This window comes from Vitis vinifera, chromosome 19 (genome assembly GCF_030704535.1).
Source record: "Vitis vinifera cultivar Pinot Noir 40024 chromosome 19, ASM3070453v1".
NCBI classification, from domain to species: domain Eukaryota; kingdom Viridiplantae; phylum Streptophyta; class Magnoliopsida; order Vitales; family Vitaceae; genus Vitis; species Vitis vinifera.
Genome location: NC_081823.1, coordinates 4,325,891 through 4,350,489, shown reverse-complemented (window position 1 = coordinate 4,350,489; position 24,599 = coordinate 4,325,891). Strand labels below are relative to the sequence as shown.

Sequence of the window (24,599 nt, the reverse complement as noted above, 5' to 3'; positions counted from 1 at the left end):
CTCCCTCATTGCCCAACATGAAAATCACTGATGACATTGCTGGTCTGTCTACTGAACGGTTTTGAACACATAGTAAACCTACTTGTATGCATCGTAATACTTGCGATGCAACACATGAATCTTCCAAACATGCATCCATTAATTCCAAGGCCTTGTTTTGTTCCCACAGCAGCCATGCCTAGAGCAAAAATCATATTTATTTTCTTTCAAAAAAGACAGAAAAAGCTAGAGAGTAGAGACAAATTGAGAGAGAGAGAGAGAGTAAACACCATTGCATTCTTTCTACTTACATGTCCCAGAAGGTTATGATGGTGATCTGGATGAGAGAACCCCCTGTTCTTTTTACCACTCACAATCTCTAGTAAAAGAACACCAAAGCTAAAAGACATCCAATTTGATAGAAAAATGCCTATCAATCACATACTCCGGGGACATATAGCCACTGCACTAACATTTTCAAGTATAAGTTATTTGAAGGGATAAATTCCATTTTATAAGATTATAAAGGTTTATAACTCACTAAGTCCCAAAAATTCTCTTTGTTCTCATTTCCATTTCATTCTCTCCAAAAATTCTTGCCAAGCCAAAGTCTGAAATTTTAGGATTGAGATTGTCATCCAGTAAAATATTGCTTGTCTTGAGATCCCTGTGAATAATTTGAAATCTAGAGTCTTGATGGAGGTAGAGAAGCCCTTGTGCTACCCCCATAACAATCTTGCAGCACTTATCCCATGCCAATGATGCTCTTCTGTTTTGATCTGCACAATACATCCGCCTTTATAAATTTTTTTATTAGGCCTAATTAATTACTTAGATGTGTGAATTGAATTGAACACGACTGAGCATAATATGGGTGATCAAAAAGTGAAACTAATCCTAACAGATAGGGATAAGAAGGTCAAACCAAAAATAAAATAATCCAAGCTTTTGTTAGGCATATATTCATAGAGTAATATTCTTTCTTCTCCTTGAATGCAGCAACCCAAAAGCCTGACAAGATTCTTGTGCTGAAGTTTCGCAATCAAAACAACTTCATTCTTGAACTCTTGAACACCCTGTGCTAAATTCATCTTTTCACTGCTACTGCTACTCTAGATAGATTGCCCTGCAAAATATGATGTGTAAGACACAATTATTTTTCTCTTCTTGTTAACCAAACTTTATGCGAAAATAATTATTTTAAAAAACAATTTTAGATGCATAAAACAAAATAAATGTAAATACTAAAATAATGATCATATTCTTACCTTGATCCTGAAGTGAGATTGAGTCACCTTGTGAATTGTATTGTCAAGGTCTTCAACTCACTACTCTCATATAGTGGATGGGTCACTTGTGTGGTGTATGTTGTTAAAAATAAACAACAAAAATGACATAAGAATGAAAGTGTGGCTTGGGACCTCAATTTATAAAGAGTTGTACATCTCTTAGTCTTCCCATCAAAGACTATATGGGAGTTATACTCATTATTTACACCCATTATGTACAAATTAATGGGTAATGGTGGGTTATGAACTTGAATGCATCTATATAATTGCATAAGTTATACATTTCCATTTTCCTCCATTACTCAAACATAATGTACAACATGAATTTCATAATGATGGGGTTACAAAAGTTGTGACACCACATTCATATAAAGTAAATTTTCTAACTCCCCATTTGTAATTTGAGTCTTCCATACATAAGACTCTTGGATGCCCAATCAATTTATTCACCTACCTATCAATTGATAGCCTTAAATAATATTTATACAAATATAATTATATATGGCCACACATTATAGGAAAAAAGCTAACAATCTCTCACTTGGCCTACATAATTATATTTGTAATCACTACAAGAAAAAAGTGAAATAATGACATTTTTTGAGTGTCAAGAAAGGTAAAAGATGACGCTTCCCTGAAGCGTCATCTATGCTCCTGTGTCATCTTTGAACATTTTTTGTTGAAATAATTTGTATAAAATTACCTTTCTTGACACTTATGTGAACGCCATCTTTGATTTAATTTTATTAATGACACTTTTAAAAATGTCTTCTTTGTTTCACGTTAACAATGACGCTTATAAAAGCATCATCTTTGAACAATTTCTATTAAAAAATAATATTTTGATTCCATTATTAAAATAGTTGATTTCTTATATAATTAAATTTAAAAAACAATTACAACCTATAAAATAAAATCAAATTTTATTAATTAAAATATATCCAAATATTGATATACATGAACCTAGTTTAAACAGTTAATGTAACCACCTATATATATTAATTACACATAAACTTATTAATTATACCAAAATATTTCAATAAGAATTTCTAATTCTAACATAAGAACAAACATTGGTATCAAGACTACTAAAATAAACCATAATCTTTAAAAGCTTAGTTCAACCTCCTAATGAGTTCACTGATGTAATCTTCATGGTTTTTGACTTCGCCTTCTTTAGCATAATGGCTTCTCTTCTTTTAGCAAACTTCCTTTGTAACCTGTAAATAAATATAAGGAAGAGTAGAAAACATCTAAATTATATATACATACAATAAATAATAAGCATAAATGAAAGTATAACTTTCACAAAATTAATTTAGGTTATCAAGTTTGCTTACATGAATTAGCCTCTTAGATACATGGATTGTGCTCCTTTCAATTCATTATAAGAAAAAAAATTATATTATGAAGTGTTTTCGAAATAAAATATAACAAATTATTCTAATGTAGATAAAAAGCTCTCTATTGTCATCTCTATGTTGCACCTTTAGAGCATTACTTTGAAAAAGACCTCATAAAGAATTCATCAAAGTAAAACTAGACATACAAATATTTCATTAAGGAGACCAATGAGTTGAAGCTAAATAAATAAATTCGTACTCTATCAACAAAATACCTTAACTACAATTTCAACTAACATATTATGCTTTCCCCAAAATAAGGAAAAAAATGTACTTCAATTTTTTATTCAACAACATAGAAGAAATAAATTTTGTTTTTATGAGATAAAATATTGTATTTTTAGTATAAATTAACAGTTAAATTAAATCTTTAATAAACTCATAGACTCTAAGTGAATAAATATGCATTAAATGCTTATTATAAAGTGTATATATGAGTTAGGGTTGCTCTGTATGGACATTTAATGGTGACCTCTTAAAGCATTCTTGAATACAAGAATAAGTCTTATAATGCACAATAAAAAAAAAATATCAAGGTCCAAACACGATGAAAACCATCATGTTATCACTATGTTATGATCAAAATTTTATCTAATTATAAAAGTAAATAATTAAATTATAAAGTTATAGTACAAATAGAATTCTATCTTATTAGTAGTTAACCCCTTACTCCTAGTTGTCACAATCATTACCTCCTACTCTTGTTCTCATATAGAATGATAGCCTTGTTTTTTTTTTCTTTTATTCTTTTTCTATATCCTTGATAGAAGACCACTTTGTCTAATTAGTGCAACTAATTGCACTGAACAATATGAAGATATATTATTGAAAAATATTGAAAGTTGGATCTCTTGTTTATTAATATTATAAACAAATATTTTAGAAAAGATAGAAAAATACAAACATGTTGAGGAGAACACAAATTTATGAACCCATCTATAGAATAGTCAAACTTTTGTATTTCCCTACCGGTATTAGTTGTGGTCAATAATAAGCCATCTAGAGTAACTTTTGGCAATAATTTGATTAACATTTAATACAAAAAATAAAACAAGAACAAGGGATACTAAGAAGTCAAACCTTAACATGCACCTCTTCTATATAGAGGCTACTAATATGCAATGGAGGAGCAACTACTATTATGATGTTATAACAGCTTAAGAGATTTAGACTCATTTAAATTTTAATAAGCTAACTACACTATGTAATATAATAGTCAATAAGGAAAATACAACTGACATAATGAAAATAATTAAGAAACCCAATCACAATACTAAATATTAACGAAATATATATTCAACCTAAAAGTTCAAGAAGTAGTTGAATGTTTTTATGAAATAAATGATAGAGAAGTCATGCAATTTTAATAAATTTATTCTAGATCTAAGGAGAAATTAAATAAATAAAAAAATTGTGATTTAGGCTGTGATTCAGCCTTGAGGGATGGTAAATTAGGAGCAATAGAATTAAATCAATCCGAGGAGAATAGCCGTAGAAATTTCAAAAATAATAAAAATAGTAACAAGAGTTCAATTGTACTCATTTTTCATCACATACTTAGATGGTAGAGTAGAACACTCTATCCCTTTCTATCTTTCACTATTTCTTTCTCTCTCTCTCTTCCAAGCTAGGAAAAGGAGAGTGATCTATAAATAGATAGATAAATATATTAAAAAAGAAAAATTATGATTAATAAATGAAAACATGAAGAAGAGAGATAAGATGTTGTGACGGTGTCTAATATTTCTATTAACATTCAACTAAAATTACAATTCAAGATAGAAAGAAAACATGGAAAATCAATCACCAACACTGTCAAATTCCTAAGCCAAAATTACTGTTGGTACAATTTAAGTTAGTATTTTGAATCTTTAAGGCCCATTCATCTCCTACATCATTAAAACAAGCCAAATAATTGTTGCAACCCCAAATTAAGAAATAGAGAGAAACATCAATTTGTTAAAGTTAAGGGAAATTTAATTTGAATTCTTCATTAGTAAAAAAAAAAAAAAATTCTTTACGAGTAATATATTTCCAAATATGATATAACATCAAAATTTAAAAGTGACAAATCATAATACCCCAAAACAATAAGAGGATAAATGAAACATGACATAAACATTAACTAACCCAAAATAAATATTCAACAAGATGAAAATTTACCTAAGCAAAATTAGCAAGGAAAAAGGAGAAGGTAGTTGGGTTGAGAATGGTGACCCTTTATTATACTATGAAAGCAACAATGAATCAACTTCTTCACAAGCATGATGATGTTCAGAAAAAAACATCTCAAGTTTTGACTTTAAAATTTGAAAGAAAAGCAATTAGCTATGAACATTAAGTTGGGTTTAATCATACTTAATATTATAACTATGAAATTATTATAACTAAGGCAATAGAACTTACTTTTTATTTGGAGTTAGATTTTACCAACCTTAATATTTGGAATGAGAAAAAATGGTGTTAGAGATTAGAGAAGTTGAAACAAGGAGCAAATTATTCTCAATAACTCTTAAAGAACCTCATAAGAGTACAAGTTTGAAGAATGAAAGCTTTAAGAAAGGATTTGGATTAGTACAATGTAAGGATCCAGACACATTTAAAGCTTTAAAGAAGATTGGCCAATTAAGTAAATGCGATTTATAGTTATTAGGTTAATGCAAATGAGCTAGTTGGGCACTTACTTGGTTGGGAAAGTGATGAAAAGTATGACTCCTAGTTGGATAATTACTTGGTTATTTAGGAAAAAACTTAATTTTAAATAAATAAATAAATAGTTTTTGTGAGATTTTATATGAAACTTGAGAAATAGTAAGAAAAAGAGAATAAATAACACAAAGGCAATTTGATTTTCTGTTTAGTTGGTTTCAAAGATATAAAGAAAAATTAATGAAATAGAATTTTTTTTTTTTGAGAATTTATACAATTTTAGAGGAAGAAAATTGGAGGATTGTGGTAGAAAAATAAGAATTTAATTTAAATTTTTATTATATTTTTCTTTTTTTGTTTATTTTCATTTTCATGTTTTTTTTCTCCTTATACTTGGTTCAAATTTTCTGTGAACTAAATCTAAGCATAAAAATTTGTTGATATATATATATATAGTTTGGTAAGGGGTCATTATAAACTCATGGCAAAATTGTTCAAAGGCTAAAAAGGGTCATTGATGAGATGATCTTAGAATCTCAGAATAATGTTTGAGAAGGTAGAAAAAATTCTTGATGATGCCCTAGTTGTGAAGGAGTATATCAATTATAGAAATAAAGAATTTGAGAGAGGTGGGTGGCTTGCAATTTTTTTTTTTTTATAAGCAAGAAAAATTACATTAATGGCATCTAACATAAAATGCAACAAAGTAAACAACTAGGTGAGATTTCCTGTTATTGGTTTTGGATGAGATGCATTTTAGATAGAAATAGTTAAGTTGGATTCGATTTCCCTTCCTTTTCAGAATCACCCACAATAGTAGCAAGAGAGCCTAAGACCTTTTGAGTAGGGTAGAAAGTATAGGTCATTGGATCAAAAATTCTAAAACAGGAAGATTCAAGAGAATTCCTAATGAAATTTAGGATATGTAGTGTTTATTCAGAGAAAAAGAATAGGTAGTGCTTGTGTAGCTCATCGGATAAAATAGGAGAAGGAAGAATGATAGGGAATTTCATTTTTAATTTATATATGAAAAAACTAATCACAAAAAGTTACAAAAGTTGCACCTAGAAGGTTTGAAGATTGACTTGAACTTGGATGCTCATTAAGGCCAGTAGAGAAGTTCATCATATGACAATAAGCCAAAATTTCAATGAGCATATCTAAATTAAATAATATGATTTCCCAATTAAGTTTTAACCCTTTGCTATGGCTTATTAGAATTCATTTCATTATAGTACTTTGGAAACAGACAAGTTGGTGGATATGATCTATAAAATAAAATCCAAAAAGCCTCTTTGCATTGGTGTTCGCAAGAATGATCTAAAGATTATGATGAACTTGCTAGCTTTGCTCTAACATTTCTATTTCCTTCTAGAAATCAAGTAGGATTGAAAATCAAAATTCTTAAATAACTATATCAACCATTGTTTACTATTAGAAAAATCAGCACTACCAATAAGGTAACACATCACAAGATTCCATCTATATATACTAATAAGGTCACTCACATATATTATACTTTAGATATAATCTTCATTAACATTGGAGAAGTGGGAGTGCATCACCTGAATTCGAGATCAAGCCTTCTGCAGCAGTCTTAGAACTTCATAAGCTCCACTGAAGGAGTAGAAAACCTAATACACCTTGAGACCTACAGGAGGCAAAGGCAATAAATGTTTAATTAGAGCATGGTCCATGCATTGGAATCATGAGGCTATGGGTCAAATACCAGAATTTTTATCTGCATCTTGGGCTTGATAAATGGGATTCATTGAAGTGTTTTCCTAAAGGTCAAATACCAGCATGAGGCTATGGGTCAAATACCAGAATTTTTCTTCATTTAGTCCAAACTATTTATTATAGGATACAAGTGATTCAAGCCCCTTATTCTTATGCTTCTTCACCACCATAGAAAAAATACCAATTATTTTTTTATATATATAAAGAGAATAGAAGCAATCTCAACAACACCACACATATTCTAATAAACATTCACATCAATTATAGGTCTTTTGGCAAAATTCAAAATAGATTATTGCAATGTTTAACAAGAAAAATGTAAGGACAAAATGGTTGTAGATCTCCAAATTGTGATAGTTTCTCAAAAAACTGAAACTTAAATAGGGCTCCAACCTATCTCTTAATCCCAAATCTCATATATCTAAAGAAATCCATCCATAAGAGACTAGATAAAGAACAAGTAAAAGAAAATTAGAAAGAATTCCATTATGTTTCCTGTTTTATGCATTTTTTTAGGTGTTGGGAATCAACATTGAAATGGGAATTTTACCTTGTGATTTTTGTCACATTCTGGAACACCTAGCTTATGTTTTCCTCTTTAAGAAAGCATTACAATTGTGTTTTTTTTTTCTTGCCACCTAATTCAAAGAACAATTGTTTCAGTTTTTATATAAATAACAAATTCCTAATTTCAAGATAGTTTAATTAGTATGGTTGAATGGCATTCTTTTGTCACAGAGCAAAGTTTAATGCTAGAAAATCTTCTGCTTAGAATAGATAAACACAAGAAAGAGAATCATATTTTGAATGACATTAATAAGTGAATCCCTTCCAATCAGCTCTATACCTATAGGTTTTTTTTATCTCAAACATTAGCTTTCAAGTGGCCCAACACAAATCTTACCAATGCTTAACAGATAGGCTCATGCTTTCTTCTTATTGTAAGCCTTTGACCCAATGCTGCTCCTTCCATCTTTTTTTTTTTTTCTTAACTGATGTAATCACTTCCAATAATGATATTATAACACTTGAATTTCTCTTACATCTCTACATATGGATGACAAAGAAGATTTTTAAGTGTGTTATGCTAATTTTCTTCTTGTTTAGTCAATAAGGAAATTTTTTTTGTACCTTTTATTTTTTAAAAATTAAAAAAAATTCACATTTAATTTCAAGGGTCTTTGTGGAATCTTCCATGGACATGCACAAACTTCTGAAATGGATTCAAGGGAGGTGAGGAAAATAGTGACCATAGATGGAAATTCGTTGCAAAACATAGGCTCATCATGTTTTTCAGTCAACCAAGAAGAAATTTGGAGAGATTTTGAGCAAAAAAAAATCAAATGGTAAGACTACAAAATAGCAAGAAAAACACTACTAGAGATTAAAACTGAAAAATAGTAACAACATTACAAGGATAACATGTAAGCTTCTATCTTTAAAAATAAATAAAAAATTGTAGTAACTTTAACATGAAATATCATAATTTTTATATGAAAAGTATGGATTTACCTTATGTCTTATATCTTTAGAAACAAAAAACAGGAAGTATATCAAACACATAATATAATCATCTACCCAAAACTACTACAATGTGGATAGGTTCCAAGAAGCAAAAAATATTTCCAAGTGCAATAATCCATAAACCACAAAATATAAAACATCTTATTGGAAACTACAGTGGAGACTGGAGACTAAGGAAAATAACTTCCCAGATGAAAATATTGAAATTCATATGTTCAAATGTAGTCTAAAATGCATAACCTCATAAATTTCTCCAAATTGTCAACAGTGGATGTGAACACATAACCCCAGTAAAACGAAGTACGAAAGAAAACTAGAAAACAAAATCTTGATCTGAATGGTATTACCACATTAAGCTTCACTGCAAAGCCATGGACCCCAGCAGAGCACTTGCCTCCATTTCCTTTTTCATCATGTCACCATGGACTACTATAGAAGTCAAGGGACTAAACACCAATGCCAATGACTATAAATAACAGAATATAGATTCAAATATTATAACTGGCTATCAAGAGTAGAAAGGATCCATGTCCTGCCTTGGCAGAAGCTTCAAGTTTCATTATTCTTTCATGTTGCACAGTATGAATTGAATCATAATGGGGTATTTTTGAACAACCACAACATGAATCCAAGGGCGGAAAGATAGGTAATACATAATAAATATTAGTACATTGTTTAAATTCATGGCATCCTGTACATAAGATTTTGAAATTTCCAAACGTTGTGTGTCATTGCTATGCACTATTCGGAAATGGTAACAATTGGAATGGAATTTGAATTAGAAATGATAACCCAATGCCAAATTGAAGTGCATAGCCTGACAAAGTGGTAAACAAAATTCGGTATCCGATCAAAAATATGATCCTCTATTAAATGAAGGTCTTTTCACCTTCCAAAGTGTGATTATCAACTAGTAATGCAGATAAAATCCCTCATAGCAAACTGCCCATCATATTTTGAGATAAACACAAGATAGTTAATTGATGATTAAATATTTCTAGCAAGCATAAAGTAGCAATACCACAAAGGGAAGCCTTCAACTAGATGAATAACTCTCAAGGAGGCTCTGTTCTAAATACTATGCACAAAATTACAACCAAAATTAGCTTTAAAAAAATAAAGAAAGAAAAACAGCAGTTCAATGGGAAAAACAACATGTGAATTTACCAATAAAAAATGCTCCATCGTATACCATACAAGACTTACCAAACATCCCTTTTACTTAATGACATAGAAGATAAATCAGCAATAGAACTGCCACACCTCCAACTAAGTTGGAAACTTAGGAATTCAAGTCAAGAATCATGATACAAGTAGGAATTGCCACTATAGTGATGACAGAAATTTGATACATTTTCAAATCCTACAAGGATCTTATACATGCAGAGGATTATTCATCCATAAAAATATGAAAATTTGCAGCTTTGTTTCCACAAAAATGCAAAAACTCATATTAAACAGCCAACCCTTCAAGTCACAAATTCACAATCCACGGAGTCCCAATTTCTGAAATCTTTCCAATTAAAAATTTTCACTTTTGCTAAAAAATTTTACCTTCCACAATAAGATTTCTAATTTCCATGCCTATGCTACCTCCAGTGACCATCATCTCCATAAAGCTTCATTTTCTTCCAACCCATGGACTCCTCTATCTGGATGGTCCTTTGATTCGAACTACATACATTGACCCCCAAAATAAATCTTCCTAACCAGATGTAGATCATATTCGAGTTGGTCTAAGAACAGAAACCTTCACATTTTCTGGTTGCTTCACAGAGGAGATCGGAGTAGGATCTTGAAAATGAAAACCCCCAAACAACTCGGCTACTCACCAACTACACGTCGTTGTTTCACAATGTGATATATCACCCCAATATTGTCTCCCACCTCACTTTTGATTTCGTTGCCACTCAAATCTATGAGATTCCATTACCAACAAGCTAGTTAAGAATAGTTGTAGATTAGAGTCTGAATATAGTACTCTTCCAAAGGTTAAGGTTTTTCAATAGAGAGAGAGAAAGCTTAGGGTTTTCAACGAGAGTGAAAGCCTAGGGTTTTCAACGAGAGTGAAGGCTTAGGGTTTTTTATGCTCTGAGGGTTTAGGTCTTCGAAGGGTTTCGATACTCACAACTGGTCTTCTAAGGCTTGTCGGGGTGCTAAATTTGTCTTTTGACAGGTGCAGCGAATTATATGGAGGTAATGGGAAATATATTACATACTATGTAAGAAAGAAAATGACGCTTTTTAGCGCCAAGGACGCCTATTGAAATGTGTATACAATGATGCTTAAAATAAGCGCCAACGTCTTTAAACTTTTACAGTTCAATGACGCTTATAGAGGCGTCGTAGTAAACAAGCGTCAACATTTTAGTATATCTAACTAAATAATGACGTTTTTTCAAAAACGCCAAGGATAAGAGCGTCCTTGTTTTGTTTTTTTGTAGTAGTGAATAGATTAAAACATAATATGGCCATAACAATTTCTCAAAATAGGCATCCTTTACATTAAGATTATGTTTCATAGAACCACTAACACAAAATCATTGAAATGATTGGATCACACAATGATCCAATATTCTTCAAGGATTATAGTACTAGCACCTCCATTAACATGAATCAATGAATTTTATGACATTAGCAACATTAAGGTGATAATACTAATTCATTCACATAATGGTCCCATCAACTTTTAAACATCTAGATTGTGCACAAAAATGATGTATAAAAGTAACATAATAATCATCAATATATCATAATCAAGAACTTTATTCTCATTATAATGTGATCACATACATTACACTCTTAATCAATCTAAAATTGACAAACTTGCCACCAAGCCCATGTGCGCAACATAATCCATAAAAAGCTTAGGTGGAAGACCTTTTGTCAATGAATCTACCAACATGAGTGTATTTTCAATATGTTCAATAGAGACAACTCCATTTTGAACTTTCTCCCTTACAACCAAATACTTAATATCAATGTGCTTTGATCCTCCTGTAGTCTTATTATTTTTAGAGAATCGAACAACAACACTATTATCACTATATATTCTCAATGGTCTCATTATCGAATCAATAACATGAAGCCCTGATACAAAGTTTCTCAACCATATTGCATGACATGTGGCTTCATAACATGCTACTTATTCTGCCTCCATTGTAGAAGAAGCTATCAATGATTGCTTATGGCTCTTCCATAAAATAGGTACATTTGATAACATAAAAATATACCCAGATGTAGATTTTCTGGTATCCTTATAGCCAACATAATCAGAATTAGAATAACCAATAATTTCTAGATTATCTGTTATTCTGCATGTAAGCATGTAGTCCTTAGTCCCTTGTAAATAACGTAATACTTTCTTAACTACTTTCCAATGATCAATACTTGGATTACTTTGGTATCGACCAAGCATGCCTACCACATAAGTTATCTCTGGTCGAGTGCATACTTAAGCATACATGATACTCCCTACTGCAGAAGCATAAGGAATTTTGTCCATTTGTTTCTTTTCAAGATCATTTTTAGGACATTGAAGTTCACAAAATATGTCCCCTTTCACAACAAGAGCAACATTGCTAGAACAATTTTGCATATTGAATCTTTTAAGAACTTTTTCAATATAGTTCTTTTGGGATAATCCTAATAATCCACGTGACCTATCTCGATGAATTTCAATTCCTATCACATAGGATGCTTCACCAAGATCTTTCATATCAAAATTCTTAGATAAAAATTGTTTGGTCTCAAAAATCATTCCCATATTGTTGCTAGCAAGCAACATATCATCAACATACAATACAATAATACAAATTTTGCTCTCACTGATCTTAAGGCATATACATTAATCCACTAGATTCTCTTTGAAACCAAAAGTGATGAGAATTTCATGGAACTTAAGATACCATTGTCTAGAAGCCTGTTTTAGACCATATATGGACTTTTTAAGTTTACATACCATATGTTCCTTGCCTTTATCCTGAAAACCCTCAGGTTAATCCATATAAACCTCTTCATGCAAGTCACCATTCAAAAAGGCAGTTTTAATGTCCATTTGATGTCACTCTAAGTCAAAATGAGCTACTAAAGCCATGACTATTCTTAAGGAATCTTTCTTGGAAATGGGAGAAAATGTTTACTTGTAGTCGATTCCTTCTTTTTTAGTGTATCCTTTTGCAACTAACCTGGCCTTGTATCTTTCGACATTGCCCTTAGAATCATATTTGGTTTTAAAAATCCATTTTCAACCAATAGTTTTAATTCCTTTGGGCAATTCTACAAGATCCCAAACTTCATTATCTTTCATTGATTTCAACTCTTCTTCCATAGCATAAAGCCATAGAGTTGAATTTTCACTATTGATGGCTTGATCATAAGAAGTAGGATCACTTTCCAAGCCAACATCATAATCACACTCATTAAGATAAACCTCGTAGTCATTTGATATAGCAGGTCTTTTCTCTCTTTGTGATCTACGTAAAATTACTTTAGTAGTTGGGACATTCTCATTTTCATTACAAGAAACCCCTTGAGTCACACCATATTCCATCATTGGTGTTGATACTTCATTAGAGGTTAACTTTTTAAGCTCAGTTCTCCCACTAAAATATTCATTTTCCAAAAACACAGCATGTCTAGTTTCAACAATTTTAGGGCATTGGCCATGACAATAAAATCTAAAACATTTTGATCTTTCAGGATAGCCAATGAAATTTTAACTTATGGTTTTAAAATCTAATTTCTTTATTTGTGGGTTAAAAAATTTAGCTTCAGCTGGACATCCCCATACATGTAAATAATTCAAAGTTGGTTTCCTACCCACCCATAACTCATAAGGAGTTTTAGGTACAACCTTACTAGTAACACGATTGAGAATGTGAACAGTAGTTTTCAATGTTTCACCCCACAACAATTCAGGCAAGGTTGAGTTACTCATCATACTTCTCACTATGTCAATTAGAGTACGATTCTGTCGCTTTACTACACCATTTTGCTCTGGTGTTCCAAGCATTGTGTAGTTTGCAATGATACCATGCTCTCTTAAAAATAAGGCAAAAGTACTAAGATGTTGACCTGATTCAGTGAACTTACCATAATATTCACCACCTCTATCAGATCTTACACTTTTAATTCACCGATTGAGTTGATTTTCAATCATAGCTTTATAAATCTTAAAAACATCTAATGCTTCAGATTTTTCACAAATAAGATACACATAAGAATACCTTGAAAAGTCATCAATAAAACAAATAAAGTACTTATGTCCATTGATAGTTGGAATTGAATAAGGTCCCCAAATGTCAGAATGAATACATTCTAACAATTCAGTGACCCTTGAGGCACCCTTTTCCTTAACCTTAGTGTATTTTTCCCTTTATGCATTCAACACAACTAGTAAAATTATAAAAATCAAGTGAAGTCAAAATTTCATCTTTAATAAGACGTTCCATCCTTTCTCTTGAAATGTGACCCAATCGCTTATGCCATAATATGGATGAATTTTCATTCACTCGATTTCGTTTTTTAGAGATTCATACACATGATAAGATAAAAGAGACTGTGAATATTTGCAATCTAAATTCAATGAATAAAGATTACCATGTAAAGTGCCAGAGACAACCAAACAAGAATTATAGAACAAGGAAACTCCATTATTTCCAAACTTTAATTCATAACCATAAGAATCAAGTCTTGGAACTGAAATTAGGTTTCTAGTAAAAACAGGAACATAAACTGTATCTACTAAATCCATAATGAAACCAGTATCCAAAATTAAACGAAGAGTGCCAATAGCCTCAATTTCCACTTCCGTTCCATTTCCCAAAGTAATGGTTCACTCTCCTTTACTTAGTCTATTGCTTGTAAGGTATCCCTACAATGAATTCATTATGTGAATCCTTGCACTAGTGTCAATCCACCAAGAGTTTGGTGGTATATAAACTAAATAAGATTCATAAGACACTAAGCATTGAGTTTTGCCTTTCTTTTCCAACCAAGCCTTAAAGCCAAAACAATATCTTCTTTTGTGACCTTTCTTGTGGCAAAAATGACATTGTATCTTATTTTCGTCCTTTTTCCCATTATGAGATACATCATTACCTTGCTTCTTTTTCTTACCTTTACCTTTCTTGAAGGATTTTTTATTTGGACCAATAGTGAAGTGAGCCATATCGGGCTTTTCCATTTTAAGCCTCTCTTTTTCTTGAACACACATGGTAATTAGTTCATTCATTTTCCACTTATCCTTCTGAGTATTATAATTAATTTTGAAAGGACCAAATTGTGAAGGAAAGGAAGTCATTATGAAGTGAACAAGAAAACCTTCAAAAATTGCCATGTTCATTCCTTTTAATTGAGAAGTCATGTCACTCATCTTCATGATGTGCTCACGTACACCACTATGACCATCATATTTCATTGTTATCATTTTGATCATAAGAGTACTTTGCCAAGGACTTGGAAGTTCCTAAGAATTGTTCTTCAACTTATTTAATATAGCTCATTGCATTATCTGAATTCGGGATTGCTCCATGAATTGCAGGAGTGATTGAACCTTTCATAATCATTAGACTCATGCGATTAGAGCGCTCCCACTTTTCATATAAATCCTTTTGTTCATTAGTACTTTCAGAAGTAGGCTTTGTCCATTTCTTCAGATTTTCCTGTTTCTTCGGAAAATGAATTGGATATTTGCTTTCTGTTTGTTAGGATTATTACAAGTCAGTTCATCATTAATTAACTTGAATCCTAACAGCTATGGTTCTTCTGGAATATAATATAGGGTCTTAGTTTTAACTAGATTATAATATTCTTGTCAAATTGAATCTCTGATTTTGGAAAATAAGTAATTCTGCATCTTAATTTACCAGGATAACTTAGGGCTTAGGCTATTGGAGACAACCCCAATAGCTTACAATCAAAAAGTGATTTACAGAAAATCAAGTGTCTTACCTAGCTCTGAAGTGTGCATGCGGATATAGATGTCCTCCGCATGTTTTTCTGAAGTTAACTCTCTGATATCAATCAGGTCCCCAGACCACATCAAACAGCCATTGTTTCCATTAGGATTTGAGTAAGCATATGCATTTGATTAGGCATATGTTGTACAAGAACAGTCGCTCAAGCACAACACCTCACACTCCCTAAGGCTCACACTATTAATCACATGAGAATCTATCAAGTCGGGCAATTTCACCCCTGTAACCTTTACAAATCCCTCTTCACTTTGGCAATCCAAATGCCTTCTTCGTGTGCATCCGCTTGATGTATTAAACATGTCCCTTTTTTGTGAATTTGGTGTGAAACCTGGCAAACACTCACAAATCCGCGTCTTGCCAATTCTACAGATATCATTAGCACCACAATGGCCATAATTTTCACAAAGTTCACTGGGAATTGAGTACAATTCATCCCATTCAGAGCTTCCTTTTTTTTATATCAGACGCTGGAGGAAACCTAAATGGTTCAATGTTAGTCTTGAAATGATCTTATTGTTGTTAGACTCACAGAGGGTATATACCTCATCGTCGTTGTTAACAAAAACTTCTTTGTAAACCAAGTAGTCCAACACAAGAACACCATTGAATTCAAGTCCATTCCACGGCCCGAAACGGACTTTTTTGCTTGATCCCACACCAAGAACCATGTAAGGCAGCACATTAATATCAATTCTGTAAGAGAAGTCTCCAATGGATGGGTCATCAGCACTTCTCCCTGATGTCAATTTTTGTTGTAGACCAGTCTTTAAGTTCCATCCCACCTTCATGCCTGGCAACATTGTGTCTGATGGATCATCAAAGTTCTGCCATATATAGCTTTCAGAACTTTCATTACTATTATCCCTGAGAACAAGATTTCCAGTCTCTAGGAGCCGTGCAACTGGATTTTCAAGTACCCTTGACAAATTGGGAGACCAGATTACACTCTTTGACTGGTTGAGAAGAACAAGTGTGCCATTGTTGATGATGGTTAAAACTCCGTAAGAATCTACAATTGGGTTGTTTCTGTTTGCAACCCATACAACTGTTTGGGGTGTATTCTTGTACCATATTCCCAAGTACCTGTTTTTGGAGCTTCTAGAAGAGAAGAAGCCTAGTTCAAAACTTTGGCCTGAGGAAACTAAAGTCTCACCATGGCTTATGGATTCGTCCATCCTTATGGAATCAGCTGCTGATTACTACTCAGAAAGTGCTATTTCATAGCTTGTAATTAACTCTTTTAAACACTTTTGAGTAGTAGTTATCACATTTTAACCCAATTAACATATTAAGGACCCTTGCAATCAATTCTAATCAAATTGTGTTAAGTTTTGGTGTTTTGATAGCTTTTTTATCACCAAAGCAATCCGAGATTGAGGAGAGTTCTTTGAAATCCATGGCAAAAGATGTCCGGACAGGGCGTCCGGACACACTATCAGAGGGCGGCAGAATGTGAGCTGTGGCAGGCTATCGGAATGACGTAGCAAGGCTTGTGCACTTTAGCCAATGATACGGACCACATATCCTGATAGGATATGCTATCGTCCAGGGTGTAATGATCGCGAGTGCCGTGTGCTTCTCCCTAAGGGAGTCCGGATAGGGGAGCGCGCTGCCATTCCACCCGGATGTATCACATCCGGAATTCTGCTCCGCCGACATTCCACCCGGATGTCTCACATCCGAAATTCTTCTCCGCCGACATTCCATCCGAATGTTTCACATCCGGCGGTTGACACCGGATGAGAGAGGAGGGCGTTTCAACTTCCCCGGTCAGACATATCCGAATCCTCTGATAGCGCTTACCCGGAGAGTTTCGCAACCATTTTGCACAGTGCCACGATGTTCTCCTGAAGCTTCCTGATATGTCCGATCGACATTTTGAGATATTTTTCTGCATAGTGCCGCGGTGTTCTCTTGAAGCTTCCCGATATGTCCAACTGACATTTTGAGATATTTTGCTTTAGATATTTGATGTCTAAATCCCCAAACTCTCCTTGTAACCCACCAATTATAGGATTCCTTAGTTATTAAGTAAGAACAAAGGGTGAATAACCTCTTATATATAGTTTGTAATTTCCTTTACATAAGATATCGATCATATATCGATCAAATAGGGGAGGACGCATCTTTTGTATAGTTTTCAAAGGAAGAAAAATACAGAGCTTTGCTCTGCTTTACCTTCTCATTTTGATTGTATTTTCTTACTAGCCAAACAAGCTCTGAGGATGTTTCCTCAGAGAATAAGTGGCTAGACTTTTAGTTCCTTAGAGTTAAGGTTGCTGGGAAAGGTTCCAAGTGCAAGAATTAGTAGCTTTGTGGTTTCAGCCATTATTGAAGAGAAAGTGTGATCCTTTAATGATTTTTATGTTTTTAGTTAACTTAAAACACCTTCAATTCACTTGAGCCAACACTTGGTAAGGCAAGTGATCTCCGTCCATGGAGATGCACTAGTTTACCTCTTGTGAGCTTTTGGGAAGTGACTTGAAGGTAGGATTTTCTAGAATTGCCAAAACACTTGGTAAGCTTTTGGACTCCAAGGAGACATCCATTAGTTATCTCTTGCGAGCTTGAGAAGGGAAGTCCAAAGTTAAAGATCACCTTGAATGGCAAATGCTAAGTGAGAGGCACAAGCCATTGCAAGTTGCATCAGTGAGAGGGAATTAGAGCTGAAATCCATTTAAAGGATACATCTGTACAACACCGATTAGAGAATTGACTATATGTTAATTCTCTAATGAGAGGAAATGAACCAAATGACCGGAGTTCTGTTTTTGCATGAGAAACCTCCCCTGTGAACCTAAACCTCCAAGGAATGTTTTTCTTCATAAGTAATTTCCATTACTTCCTTTGCCGTTAGTTTAAACCTAAACCTTTTTCAATCAAAGTTTGTGTTTTATTTCTTAAGCTAACCTTGAAATGAAAAAGCACCAATTCACTTTGAATTGGTATCATTTATGAATTGAAAACCCTTCCCAGTGAACGATCCTAGAGCCACTATGCTATAGTAGCTTTGTCTTTGCTACCCTAGTTCATGGTGTAATAGGTTATAAATTTTGTTGATTACTCCCTCAATCAAGGAGCACCAACTGGACATGAATCAGCTGATACACCAATTGGGCACGAATCAGCTGCAATACAAAACTCCAATGGAAAGAGACAAATCCAAGCACAAAAGATGGAGAAGAAAATATGGGTCTCCATTGACATTTCTCACAAATGGAAGGAAAACTTCTATACACTAGTTAAAAAAAATACTAAAATTTCTCTAATGTAGGTTTTTCCTGGAAGTTGTCCAAGACACGGCATCAAGAGGACAACACTGCAGTTTTTGACTTGGTCAAGCTTTCAGTCTTAGTCCAACAGAGTATTGTGTTATGTAGGTTTAAGGGATCAAGCATTAGAATTGGAAGAACTGCCTCAACAGGGTGACTAGGAATTTTCCAATTCCAATGAAAAACAAGTTACTGAAATGTAAAATTGTAAAGTCCTCCCAAATGTTCCCTCATTGAATTTTTTTTTTTAAATGTCAGAAAATCAAACTATCTTAAATGAGTTTGTGTTATAGGGCTTGGAAGGTAGCATCTCGATGGTTGCTTGGCATGCCAATCTTGATGTCTGGATTGTCTCTATTAATTTGATAAACATCCATCTCTATTTACTTGGATTCTTTCCATGTTAGTTTTAATTAGATCGAGTGTTATAGAGTTAAGACCTCAAAGAAAAAAAAGAAAAAAGAACTCTTTTTTTTTGTTAAAAAAATTCACTTTTTAATCACTTTTTGTAGAGATTGATTAATTGTAGGCGATACAGCCGCCTTGAAACAGGGACTGCAGCACCCATCACTCATTTCTGTATCGTTGTCTGGGAAGATTCACCCTTAGTTTCCTTTGTGAGTAATAATCCATCTGTTAATCTTCGCCTTCATTTGCGCTTGATTTGTCTTCAATATTCTTGGAATTCTATACTTCCAATCTGATAAAACAGTTGTCACCTACGTCATAATCATCACATGAACATGAGGTAGAGGATCATAGTCAAGTGCAATGGTGTTACCTTTCCTAGGTAGCAGCACCTGTCGTGATTTCTTCCCTAATTTCTACGTTAGTAAGTACGAACCATTAAGAAGTCGACCCTGGTCCTTTTCATGCGGATGAATGAACTTGACCTATCACTTCTATATATATATATATATATCTTTCCATGAATTTTCTAAGCCTTATTGGACCTTTCTCAACCTAGGTCATGCCCACAATAAAATTAATAATTAAAAGAACAATTAAGACATGTCTTTTCAGGTCAGCTTCTGGGTAGCTTCAGATTCATTTTTTCCAAATGAAGGAAAAGTTTTATGGGTTATAGTAAAGCTTAAAATACTAAATTATTTTCCACAAAAAAAAAAAAAAAAAATAGTGCCACATGGAAAGCTCATGCCCTATCTAATTTATGAAAGCTTATTCATCATCAATGTGTTTATGGAAAAACATGGTGCCATAGAGGATATACTGTTGAGATATTAGGAATGCTTTCCTTATATCATTCTTTCCTTATATTAGTTAGTGTTGAGATATTAGGAATGTTTAGATATTAGGAATGTTTAGATATTAGGAAAGTTGAGATATTAGGAATATTGAGATATTAGGAAAGTTGAAATATTAGGATATTAGTTGTTATTTCCTTATATCATTCTTTTCTTGTATCATTCTTTCCCATTCTTAGAATGGTGATTACCCTCTATATATTTGTACATGAACGAATGAAAAAAAATTGAAAAAACTACCATTTATCAATTTGAAGATGGTATCAGATCCATGGAATTGACATCCTGGATATTTTGTTGCTATGGTAGTCCAACAGTGATCAACCATCCTAAGACAAGCCCTAATATTGATAAGTCAACCTTCAAATGCACTCACTGCAATAAGACTGATCCCACCAGTCTGGTTATCCCACAATTTCAAAGCAACGACTCTTGGTATGACCATGAAAACAATGAGGAACCGAGGATTTGAACCATAGACCTTTAGATCATGTTTAGGCTATCACCACTTTGTTATTAATGACAATAATCGTGATCAACGGAAGAAGGATTCCAAGAAAACCTCGACTGCAACTATTGCCGAAATAAAAATAAAGGCTAATGTTGCTGAGAAAGCCTCTGCATTGGTAGCCGCTATAGATCATGGTGGTAAGTTTTTAAATACTTTTACACCTGTTATTAATAGTGCATGGATAATTGATTACTACTCAAAAAGTGTTATTTGATAGCTTGTAATTAACTCTTTTAAACACTTTTGAGTAGTAGTTATTACCTTTTAACTCAATTAGCATATTAAGTACCTTTGCAATCATTTCTAATCAAATTGTGTAAGTTTTGGTGTTTTTGATAGTATTTTGATCACCAAAGCAATCCAAGATTGAGGAGAGTTCTATGGAATCCATGGCAAAGCAATTGAAAGCTCATTAACATGAAGAACCTAAGCTTTGAAGCTTTATAGTCCTTTCCCATAAGCAAATCATGAATACAAGGAGGGAAAGCAAAGAGAGAAATCTAACATGAAGAATTCAAGAGGATAGCAATTGTTGGACACTTTTGGAGCATTTCCTAGAGCTCAATTTATGCATACTATATGTTGTTTCGAAGCTCGAGAAGTCAGCAATCCAACGCTTCAAATGCTGTGCGATTCGGAGTTGAAATGAAGAAGTTAGAGCAAGCAAATCACACCAAGCTGAAGGTCAATTCCGCAGGCTACGAAATCACAAGGTGATGGCTGGGAAATCAGCCTTTGGCTGCGAAATGGTGTCCTTCAGGTTGTAAAATTTCACAGCCATCTTGCACACCTGCGAAATCCTCCAGAGTGCTTCCAGATATTTGCGATCGATATTTTTAGATTTTTTGCTTCAGATATTTGATGTCTAAATCCCCATTCTCTCCTTGTAATCCACCAATTATAAGATTCCTTAGTTATTAAGTAAGCACAAAGGGTGAATAACCTCATATATATATTGTTTGTAATTTTCATTACAGAGACATCTCGGGAGCTTGTTCTCAGAGACACAACTTTTTGTATAGTTTTGAAGGAAGTAAAATACAGAGCTTTGCTCTGCCTTACCTACTCACTTTGATTGTATTTTTCTTACTAGTCAAACAAGCTCTGAGGATGTTTCCTCAGAGAATGAGTGGCTAGACTTTTTTGTCTCTTGGAGCTAAGGTAGCTGGGTAAGGCCCCGAGTGCAAGAATTGGTAGTTTTGTTGTTTCAGCTGTTAATGAAGAGAAAGTGTGACCCGTTTATGGTTTCTATGTTTTTAGTTAACTTAAAACGCCTTCAATTCACCTGGACCAACACTTGGTAAGGCAAATGATCTCCGTCCATGGAGATGCGCTAGTTTACCTTTTACGAGCCTTTGGGAGGTGACTTGAAGGTAGGATTTCTAGAATTGCCAACACTTGGTAAGCTTTTGGACTCTAAGGAGACATCCATTAGTTATCTCTTGCGAGCTTGAGAAAGGAAGTCCAAGGTTAATGATCACCTTGAATGACAAATGCTAGGTGAGAGGCACGAGCCATTGCAAGATGCATCAGTAAGAAGGAATTAGTGCTGAAATCCATAAAAGGGAAGCATCTGTACAACACCGGTTAGAGAATTAACTACATGTTAATTCTTTAATGCGAGGAAAAGATTCAAGTGACCGGAGCTCTGTTTTTGCATGAGGAGCCTGATCCCAGTGATCCTAAAACTCCAAGGAACGTTTTCTTCATAAGTAATTCCCATTACTTTCTTTTTAGTTAGCTTAAAACAAATCATTTTTCAACAAAAGTTTATGTTTTCTTTTGAAGCTAACCTTGAAATGAAAAAACACCAATTCAACTTTGAATTGGTATCAGTTATAAGTTGAAAACCCTTCCCAGTGAACGATCCTAGAGCCACTATGCTATATTAGCTAAGGCTATCCTAGTGCATGGTGATATAGGTTATAAATTTTGTTGATTACTCCTGTCTGAGGACCAAACTCAAGGTACACCAGCTAGGCACACGAATCAATAATTGATTCTGGTGTTATAGATCATATGACTTTTGATTCTAGACAGGTTTCACCTCTTAGACCTTCCTCACAAAAAATTGTTTCCACAGCCAATGGTAACACAACCCCAGTCATTGGGGAAGGATCCTTAACTCTTACTGATACTTTGAATTTGGATTATGTTTTAGTTGTTCCATCTCTATATTACAATCTTTTTTCAGTTTCTCAAATCACTGCAGCCTTATCTTGTATTGTCATATTTTGGCCTAAATTTTGTGTGATTAAGGTCATCCAAACAAGACAGACGATTGGTTAGGGTATTAAGCGGGGAAAACTCTATTACTTGGACTTGTAGTCAAAGGATTCAAATAAGTTGCAACAAGCCTTGATGGCAGATGGATCTGAGAAGGAGAAGAAAAAGTCTGAAATTTGGTTGTGGCATCGACGTCTGGGACATGCTTCCTTTGGTTATTTAAAAAAATTGTTTCCTAGTTTGTTTGCAAAGAGTGATATTTCTGGTTTCCGTTGTGATATTTGTGAATTGGCTAAAAGTCATCGTGTTTCGTTTCCGTTAATTTTGAATAAAAGTCCGCTTCCTTTTATGGTTTTACATTCTGATGTTTGGGGCCCATCCAAAGTCCCAACTTTGAGTGGCTCACGTTGGTTTGTTACTTTTATTGATGATTGTACCAGAATGACATGGTTATGCTTGATGAAGACCAAAGATGAAGTGAACTTGTTGTTTCAAAATTTTCATAAAATGATTGAAACTCAGTACAATGCAAAGGTTCGGGTTTTGCGTAGTGATAATGGTGGAGAATATCAAAGTTCTGATCTTCAAAAGTATTTGAAAGAACATGGCATCATTCATTAGACTACTTGTTCCAATACACCCTAGCAAAATGGAGTCGCTGAACAAAAAAATCGGCACTTATTAGAGGTTGTTCGTGCTTCCTTGATAGCAGCAAAAATACCGATATCTTATTGAGGAGAAGCAATCACATCTGCCACATACTTGAGCAATCGGGTGCCTTCTAGCCTAATTAACTTCCAAACACCTCTCCAAGCTCTTACTAATGCCATAGTTGCCCCAACCGTCCCAAATCTACCTCCTCGTGTTTTTGGTTGCATGGAATTTGTGCATCTACACAAACACCAACGCACCAAGTTAACTTCTCATGCATTGCAATGTGTGTTTGTTGGATATGCATTGCACAAAAAGGGATATCGATGTTACCATCCTCCAACTCGACTAATGTTTATTACAATGGATGTGGTGTTTCATGAAGATTCGATGTATTTTTCATCTGAGTCTGAACTTTAGGGAGAGTACCATAAGGAAATTCAGACTCTCGATTACGATTATCATATCTCTGAGGAGGATGAATTTGGACAATCTGAACTAGTGAACCAAGAAGCGGGTGAGTTGGATATGAGTGGTCAACAATTTGGGTTCGAATGTGTCTTCACTGAAATACCAAACCAATCGTCGTCTGTTGAGGGTGTTCTTAATTTGGAACCTGATCCATTCATGAAACGGTTACCACACCGTCATAATAGAGGTATTCCTAAACCCACATATGAACCTGAATTGTCTACCAAAGTCAAATATCTCATGAGCAACTATGTGTCTAACCATCATTTGTCTGAATCAAATAAGTCATTTTTAAATCAATTATCTATTGTAGCTATTCCTAACAGTGTGCAGGAAGCCTTAGCTGATCCAAGGTGGAAAACAGTCATGAATGAAGAGATGAAATCATTGCAGAATAATGAAACATGGGAACTCGTAAAATGTTCACCAGGAAAGAAACCAATTGGGTGTCGTTGGATCTATACTATGAAGAACAAGGCAGATGGTAGTATTGAACGATTTCAAGCAAGACTGGTAGCAAAAGGGTACACTCAAACTTATGGAATTGACTACACAGAGACATTTGCACCTGTAGCTAAGATCAACACAGTTCGAGTATTACTATCTTTAGCTGCAAACCTAGATTGGCCATTACAACAG

General features: G+C 33.7%; 1 protein-coding gene across 1 annotated transcript in view; it reads right to left on the bottom strand.

The window, feature by feature from the left end:
* Positions 1–519: 519 nt before the first annotated feature.
* LOC104877531 (G-type lectin S-receptor-like serine/threonine-protein kinase At1g11410) overlaps positions 520–24,599 on the bottom strand; it is a 28,662-nt gene continuing 4,582 nt past the window's right edge. Inside the window, exons 4-6 of the mRNA XM_059735535.1 lie at positions 11,996–12,004; positions 905–1,045; positions 520–758 (exon numbers count right to left, since the gene is read on the bottom strand). Coding sequence (XP_059591518.1) covers positions 520–758; positions 905–1,045; positions 11,996–12,004 — 389 coding nt within the window. The remainder of the gene's footprint in view (positions 759–904; positions 1,046–11,995; positions 12,005–24,599) is intronic.